The 9,537-nt window shown below is 31.6% G+C and overlaps 1 protein-coding gene across 4 annotated transcripts; it reads right to left on the bottom strand.

Annotated features, from left to right (window-relative positions):
• On the bottom strand, positions 3,756-7,172 carry LOC107635756 (vesicle transport protein GOT1). Of its 4 annotated transcripts, none has more exons than XM_021122292.1 (7): positions 6,915-7,172; positions 6,739-6,830; positions 6,588-6,668; positions 5,733-5,830; positions 5,570-5,643; positions 5,411-5,464; positions 3,756-4,144 (listed from the first exon to the last, which is right to left on the bottom strand). In XM_021122292.1, the coding sequence occupies exons 1-6, from the start codon at positions 6,940-6,942 to the stop codon at positions 5,457-5,459; spliced, it is 381 nt and encodes a 126-aa protein (XP_020977951.1). In that variant the 5' UTR covers positions 6,943-7,172; the 3' UTR covers positions 3,756-4,144; positions 5,411-5,456. The 4 variants fall into 4 exon arrangements, with proteins under 4 accessions (XP_020977951.1, XP_016194807.1, XP_016194808.1 ...); XM_016339321.2 differs by lacking the exon at positions 3,756-4,144 and adding an exon at positions 5,027-5,331; XM_016339322.2 differs by lacking the exon at positions 3,756-4,144 and adding an exon at positions 5,027-5,326.

Genomic DNA, 9,537 nt, shown 5'->3' with positions numbered 1-9,537 from the left:
AGTTTAGTATGATTTTTTTATTTAAATTAATAAAATATATTTTTTACTGAAATGTTTAAACTGTAAAATATTTATATACCTAACATAATGTGTTATATCTCCGGTATTAAAAACCAAATTATGAAAAAATATATATTTTGGGTAGTCAATCACATATGGCATAAACCAAATGTTACAAATTTCGAATGCATTTGAGATATATATAAAATAAACACTTAAAATGGAGTTAGTGCATCTGGGATATGTTTACCGTAGTTTTTGGGTCTAAGTATTAGAAATATACATTACATACTATATATAGAGTGCAGTCCAAATTAACGTTCATTTAATAAGCTTTTGAAACTTTTAGTGTCACTTTTACTTTATTTAGTTCTAAAAGCATATATGACTGGGTGAAATTACGTGCGTTTAGGGAATATAAATCGACTAAATGCGACGTGGCATGTAATTGGGGTATTGAATTCCGAAGTTGGTTTGTCTATCTCTTATTATAAGTAATTAATTAATTGACATGTTAGGATATTTTGATTTAATTAATTTTAGTTGAAATGTTAGGATATTTTGATTTAATTAGTTAGAAGATATGTTAGAATAATGACATGTTAGATTAACTTATTTTAATTAAATAGTTGACATGTTAGGATAATTCGATTTAAGTAGTTAGAGTATGCATTATATTAGACATGTTAGATTATATTATTTTTATTTAGTTAATTAGTTGACATGTTTAATTATTTGGATTCACTTAGTTAGAAGAGAACATTAGATCGAATAGATTGGCGGGACTGGAACAACAGACTAGAGACCACCCTCAGAACAGAATACTACAATTGCAACACCGGCTGGATGCTCTTGGATTTAATGAGGTGCGATCCGTTTAAGTTTCTTATATTTATATATATTGTTTTTCAATGGGCCATTTAGATTATTATTGTATGTTTTTTCTAGTTCCAGTGGATATCTTACGATGATTCCCAGCTATAGCTCATGGCCTTGGATTAGAAGTGCTGGAGAGATTCATACATGGAAGGTCATGGTACCGATGATCTGCTTCAACTTTGTAGAAGAATTTCATTACGTGAATAGGGTCAAAAGATAATTTGGAGGTCAGCAGCACTGGCCAGCAGACCCAATCAATGTGGATAAATTATTCAAGACGACCCGAAACGACGATGTGTGGTGGTTTAAGGTGCACCATGAGTAGTATGACTTGTGGAGGACTCGTGGCTAGCAGCAACATATAGTGATCATTGACGGAGTCCCTAATCCTCGATCCATACAAAAGTACTTGACATGGTGATAGAAAACATGTTGTTAGGGGTATTCGCGGATCGGATATGGTTGAAAATTCGATCCGATCCACACAATTTCCATCAGATCGGATCGGATATGATATCCGCACTTTTTAGCGTCGGATCGGATATCAGATATATCCGCATAATTAAACCTTCTCTTTTTAATCATATTTCTATGTAAAAAAATCGATAAAAATATTTCTTTCATATTTTTAAACTTATTTATTCCTAAAATATTTTTAATCAAATTCTCTCTAAATAACAAAAATAAAATAATACAATATATGAATAATAATTACTAACTAAAACATAGAAACAAGTAAATATAATACCAAACATATATATATTTATTTATTTATTAATTATTATAATGCGGATCTGCGGATCCGTGGATCAGATACGCGGATGCAAAGCAGATATCCGCGATCCGATCCGCAAAGGGTGCGGATCGGATCCGATCCGATCAATTTGCGGATTGGATTGTATCCGTAATTTTCGGATTGGATGCGGATATTTACCGCGAATCTGCGGATACGATCCGATCCATGGACACCCCTACATGTCGTGTTAGGTTTTTATTTGGAGAGGACATCTTGGCTGATATGAGAGTTGCGGTTCTGCCTCAAATATTTTTTGGACTGCACCGGTTCAAAAAATATCTTAGATCTTCCATGAGATAATAATTATACACATATCTCGAATATATTTTTTTAACTTTATCTCAAATATTCAGCAGTCAACACCTTAGATATGTACAATTACACTATTAAAACATATTTCGAGTACAATCAGTTATTTTTTTTTTAATAATGTATTATATATCAGTACACTATATTTCATTTCTATTGTTAGGAATTTTTTATGCTATATATTTAAAATGTGTAATATAAATGTGAAATTATAATTTTTCCATATTTTACATATTTTAGTAAATATTATATTTTGCTAATTTAAATAAAAAAATTCAGTGTTGTACACATTATGCATGTTAATCTTTGACTTACGTATGATTAATTAAATACGAAGGAGGATAAGTCGTCTTAATTACAATAAACGACAAAACACGTTACCACATATTACTAGCATCAACCAAAATCGAGAAGAATAATTTTACAATTCTGGATCTGCTATAGCAAGGCATGCGAAATAGTCGCCAAGTTTATTAATATTTAATGTTTTTCAAACAAACTAAAAATGGAGGCATGATTTTGATTTAGATAGTTTCACTTAATTAATGGCCACCTGATTCTTTAAGAAAAGCATGTTGGCAGGCTTAAATTATTTGTGGTTCTTCCTTGACGTTTTCTTTCTTACAGTATTCCATTTCTTCTCACCAGCTGCTCCACCACAATACAATACTATATACTGCAGATGAATCATGAAAGAGATTTCTTAACGGTGCCTCTTTTGCCAAGTACAATGTTCAGGTATATATATTCATTTCATGTTGATTAGTAAAAACTAAGTATTCATTTTGTAAATAATTTAGTGTATAGAAAGTTCGAAAAAACCTCATTAATCTGGTTCTTAGATAAGCCGCGCTTGTCATGGATCGTTTACCTGATTATTTGATAATTGTAAGCGACTCGTAGCGTATAAATGAATTTAAAATTACAAATATATCTAATATATGACTCAATTATAGCTTGCCCGTCCCCTTTATATTTTAGTCTAAATTGCAACATTAACAACTATAATATAGGTTTAACATTATATCTGTTATGCTGATAATTTAACAATCGAATGCAAAGATAACGATAACAATTGCAAACAATCAAAATAGTTCGAAATCTAATATTTGAGAGAAAAATTTACTCTTTTTGCGAGTACTAGTTTTATGTGTATTAAAATCTCTACTTTATTAATGATGAAGAAGAAAAAAGAATTATGTATAATCAAAACTAAACATGAAAGAAAAAACTATTTTATTTGATAAAGTTGAAATAAACACTTCACAGATCTTCGAAGTGTTTGCAAAATACATAAATTCCACATAAACTAGGAGTGTTAGATTACAAAGAAAACATAAACTTCCTAGGATATAAAGATTATAGAATTAAAAGAAATACAAAAAAGAAAACATAGAAGGAAATCTAGGCAAAAGACTAATTTAGACAATGTGATAGAAAATTGCTAAAATATATGAGAGAACAAGTGTGTTTTTTGAGGAAAATTTTCAACCCTCATTCATCGTTTGTCACTATATTTATAAACATTCTCAACCAATCTCATGTTGTTACGTGTTGATCTCAAAGCAAACTTAAAGATAATTATTCCCACTGCATACTAGGTTCACTACTTACATTATTGTCGAGATCACTTTGTCGACCAACACTGTCAAAATAATAACTTTAAAATCAAAAGGTTAACAACCAAAAACATCCCCTAAATATTTTGGTGTTGACAAAAATAATTCTCAATTTTATTATCAACAAAAATATCCTTAATAAATTTAAAAACATGCCAAAAATAATCATCTACAAAAACAGATGTGTTCTGTTAACATAAAAAAAGTGGTGTGACAAACAAATATTTTATGTGACAAACAGAAATGATGACATAGCCAACCCTTAACTGAATTCTAATTTTATAACCTACTTTCCAAATTCTCAACCCAAATCCACCATTTGCCTCAACTTCTGTAGTTTCGCTCTCTTATACACTTCCCCAAACCTCTTTATTGCCTTGGCCAGCCTCCTCATCCCCTCTCTATCCCTTTCCCCTTCCTCTACCTCACCCTCTCCCTTCTGTCCTCCTCTTCTTCCTCCCCATCTTCCTCTTCCTCTTCTTCGTCGAGCAATTTTCTAATTTTATATCATGTTTTTGTCGTCTTATCTGTCACATGCAAGCTGTTGACCAAAAAGATTTATCAAGCAATTGCCACCATAATCAACATGATTATTTGTCCTCTCTAATTTCAGTTAAAATAATCTTATAAATTGTCTCACTCTGTTATTTCAGCTCTGTCCATTCATCACACTATGATCACTTACTACTAATTAATTTTATTTGGACATACAAAAATAATCATCATTTACTACGTAATAATATCTTCTGAATATTTGTGTCTGCTCTGCCTATTTGATTATATTTATGGGAGCAGTTGATTTTCACATTTTCTTGAATGTAAACCATTCGTCTCTGAATTATTATGATTGAAATCCTCGTGCTTTATTCATTGCAAAGTTGTCATATCATACCAGCTACTTTGAATATCAACTAGAAATATACACTAACTTTTTTTGGAGTTTGATTTTGATGCATTGACAATGTAAACAGAATCATCCAATTACATTCATTTTTTGGAGGATTATTAGTGTGGTCAATGTAAAAAATAATTATTTTTACTGACATAACACAAAATTGGATGCACGTGTAAAACTATTTTACAGACAATATATTAAAATTAAATTCAACTTTTATGTTTGTAAAACGTTCAGTTACATTCTTTGTTTTCTTCTCTAATCCCACCCTAACAAGTAACAACTTCAAGTGCATTTTTAAGTTAATAAGAAGGAGGATAATACAAGTTAAAATGAAATGAAGTGAAGGTGTCATCTGAATATGCATATAGCAATTCAGAAGTAGAAAATAACTTCTTGTGCCTCATTCATATATTGTGAAAATATAGCCAACGTTATATCTCTGTTTTCAACCGGTCTACGCTTCTATTAAGTATAGGAATAAGTTTTGTTTGATATTTTATTCAGAATCTGCAAAAGCACTAATCATCTTGTGAATCATTGTTGTTTGTTGACCATTTTATGTTTTATTATAAACATACTAATAACATTGGGACATCCCTTAACTTTTCTGAAGGATTTGTGTTACACTCAATTTTAAAGAATTACACAAGAAAATAATGTTTTCGTCTAGACAAAGACTCCATCTAATATTACATCAACTAGAGTGTTCCTTAATGGAGTTACTTCACTTTAATAATATTCTTTAGCAAACTAAGAGTGTCAGTTATGCTTAAACATGGCTTACTTAACGGATACTTGTTGCAAAAACAAATGATGACTGCAATTCTGATCTTCACAAAGCAAAGTAAATTAACAATTAGAACCGACGAAGAAACATAACTCTTGAGAAGCCGGTTAAGAAACACATACATCTTATAAACAACATCGAAACCTCATTGTGCCTTTGGAAACCAGATCACGGAGCTGCAAAATAATCATAAGAAACGTTCAACTCCAAATTTATCATGATTGCAAAGAGAAGTGGCAAATTGGAATCAGAATTTCATCACTTGATTGATGAAGACTTACGGGAAATAAACTGTATAATCCATCCAAGAAGAGGGATATGATAGAGGAAAACTTTGATCGATGACCAAAAACGACTGCAAGCAAAAGCATGAATGATAAAATGAGAGTTGAATGAAGCGTTAATTCATTCATATATAGATAGAAATGAAAGTGATGAACTAACCCGAAAAGAACAAAACAGCCGTATATTTCAAATAGAATGCCAACTATGGGCAACCTCACAAAAATGAAAAAGAGGCCAAGAAGAAATGACGCAGTACCCTGCAAAAAGGAAAGTAAGTAATTTAGGCTGCTTACAGGACAAGACACTGAAAATAGGACAGAACAAGACACTGATGGACAGAGATACAAAATTTTGTGTTCTTGTATTTTATTTGGTGATAAACTAGAACTTTTTCTTTTTAATATTGTATTACTAGAAGTGAAATCCTTCATCATGAACCAAACTATGTGTTGAGCACAACTATGGCCATTTACAAAACGTCACTGACGTTTTGTGTTTCTTCAATTAAAATAATATTTTTTATTACAAAACGTCAGCGACGTTTTGTTCTTTCATGATTAAAAAATTTTTTTTATCGCAAAACGTCAACGACGTTTTGTGTTACTACCACAACCGTGTAGAACACCAAAATGATCAAATATTTTTGTATTTCACATTAAAATTATTCATATATAAAAATTTTAGCCGATAAACTACAACAAATTATGAAAATTTAATTTATTCTCATTTTTTTCATTAAAAAATTTGAGATGAAAAATATAATAATAAAAAATATAATTATGAAAAATTAACAAAAATAATGAAATAAAAAATAAAAAATAAGTTGTGTCTTGTTAGTATCTCCGCGTCCTTCCTTTCAGAATAACAGTGTCTCTATATACATTGTCTCTATCCATATCTCCTCTCATTGTCCCCGTGTCTCTGTATACATTGTCTCTATCCATATCTCCTCTCAGTCTAATGGACAATACAAAATATAGAAGGACTGATAAGAGTTAAGAAACGGGGAGGAACCTTATAGTTTGCTGGATTTGTAAAGAGACTCAACATGGAACGCCATCCAAGCAAAATGGCTACCCCTGCCAACCAAAATATCTGATTCCACATACAATACGATCAGAGACCATACAAACAAAGAAACAAAGAATGAAAGAAAGATGCTGACATTTCCGAGAGCAAGCAAACCGCGGTCGAAGAAAAGAACAACTCCAAGGAATGTGAAAAAGATGCCCAAACCAATCAGGCCTATACCGGCCTCTGCCAGTGTTGCACGTCAAAAAGTCAGTTCAAAGACACACGAGGACTTGCAATTAATTAATTAATTAATTAATCAATGCTTACTCTTCATCTCGGTTAATTCATATGCCATGTGGATCAATCAAAGCAACCTTCAAAGTTCTTTGGATCTGGATGATTGATCATTCACAGGATGCAACCAAAATCAAATTTACCTCTAAGCTTAGGGCTGAGAGCGTGCTACAGCTTCTTCGGCTCACAGATTCACCGTCATCACCTCTCACGGCGCTCTACCTGTACACTGCAGTAGCAAAGTGAATTCAGATTGGATTTCTGATTCAGGAAGATGAGTCATAAGCCCCTTCACATTTTGGGCTCATATATTCAATTCTAACTTTAAGCCCACTAAAGAACAACACACCCAGCCCAACCAATATATCTATTACTTGCATATATCTATTAGTGGACCTTGACCCATGAACCCAAAAAAAGAAAAAAGATGGTCACGTGTTATTGTATTTTTTAAGGAAGAAAAATATTATGCAAAGACTTGGTTCACTCAACTTAAAACCTCCATTTACAAATCCACTAAATGCCAACTCTTTTCCTTCTTCCCTCTTATCCTTGCCATCCGGTATCGCCTAGCTTTCCACTCTTGTGTCTCTTTCACTATTTAATATATTTATCTCTCCGATTCATGGCTCAATGTTGGTCACCCATTCACACTTGAGCTAACTAGCTACAACACATTTAATTGGAACAAGGTGTTTATTAATACTTTCTTCATTCTTTTTCTTTTATATATGATATGATCATGGTGGGAATCCAACACATACGCATACACTTGGAAAACTTTATAGCCACAGAGACACATGAATGAAACTTCATTCCCCATTGTAGACTTCCTCTGTAGCATGCATGCAGTCTTTTAGAGACATCATATAATTTTATTTTCCTAGTTGTCCAGATAAAGGGAGGCAGGCATACACATTATCATTATTATTGTTATTATTATTATTATTCAAATATTTTAATGTGAGGTCAATATTGGCACTCTGCACTGCACTCTGCACATGGTGATATACACAATACATACTCTAATCTTACTTAAAAGAAGTGGGAAGGGTGAACCAATTAAACATGAAAAAGCATACATGTATATACACAAGCTTATTACACGCACGCTAGCTATTATTAATTTTCTTTTGTATAACGCTATATATGTAATGTATAGGAGGATCTACTTTTCCACCTAATAGTGCTTTAATTTACTGCCGTACTAATAATAAGCGCGAAACAAAGTTGCTCAATATAGCAGCGGATGGAATTGGTTAGTATCATTTAGGGTTTTTGATTTCACATTAGCCAACTAAAGTAAAATTAAAGAAAATTCAATCCTCATACAAGCTAAGGTTTCATTTTTTAAATTCTTCTTCACGCACGCCCATGCGTGTGCGCACGACTTTATGCCTTTTTGCGAATAAAGCCTCTAACAAGATAATAATTATTAAGCTGTGTGCTTCATATATGCTTTCTTCCCTTAAAATGTTACTTTAGATTATATAATTACCCTAAATATATATAGTTGAAACTTGATTTAATCCTGCTTAAATATCATGATTTGGGTTCTTTCCCGCCGTAACAAACAGTTAATCCAACGAGAACGACGACCGAAGAAGTTTATCTTACGTAAGATTTGCATTTTTGCTTAAATTGTGTTCTTTAGATTTGACTCGTGTCACGTAAAAGATTGTCTGTGGGGTACAATTAAAGAGTGTGATTCTAACATCTTCTTGCGAACATAAAACATATATAGCAAACATTGAATGACATGTAAACCACAATTTAACTATTCGCACCGCGCAAACACCCCGTGCCATTAACTGAGAAGCGTGTAGAACCTGCATGGAGCTAGCTACTAACGTGTGTAATCAACAGCCAAAACGCCATAGCCCATAAGTATAAGTCAGTATAATATTTAAGGAAGTCTTCAAATAAAGACGTGTAAAAGGTTTTTTCTAAGATATTTTTTATTAATTAAAATTTAACACATATAATTAATTAAATTGTGTTATTTTTATTAAAATTATGTTAAATAAATTAATTTAACTGAAAAAATAGTGAATCAAATTTTAAATTGGTTTAAATTAATATTATTTTTTATAAAAAATGACTACAACATCCTTATTATAGAAAATGACTAATATATATATAGAAAAAGTTATTAGACGTAAGTCTACTGCTTGGGATGCTTCAGCGGCCGCAGCCCCTAATAACGCCGGCAACAAATTGTGTGTCCCCTAATACCTCAACTTGTTTGTTTATCCCTTGACTCATCCAAAGAGTTCCCCGAATTTCCATTGCTCTTTTAGTTCCTTTATATAGTTAAATATACAATATAATTTTTGCTCTCAGTGGATAAGTGCTTAATTTCTAGAAGTCCCATCTACTACTGCAACAATCGACACAAGTTTACTGCAAAAAATTCTAATATTTTCTCACTTTAACAAGATTAATTAGTAATATTTGCATTGTTAATTCGGTATTCTTACCAGTAATATAGTATTAAAACTTTTTGACTAGCAATCATAATAATTAATAAAATGTATATATATATGTTTATAATATTTAGCAACTTCGATTTTTTCAAAATAATTTAGCATTTTATGCTTAGAAGTTAGAACAGGTGTCAACTTTTTAAAAAATTTGAATTTTTTAAAGATTTTTA

This window comes from Arachis ipaensis, chromosome B04, assembly GCF_000816755.2.
Source record: "Arachis ipaensis cultivar K30076 chromosome B04, Araip1.1, whole genome shotgun sequence".
Lineage (NCBI taxonomy): Eukaryota > Viridiplantae > Streptophyta > Magnoliopsida > Fabales > Fabaceae > Arachis > Arachis ipaensis.
This window is presented reverse-complemented; position numbering and strand designations above follow the sequence as displayed.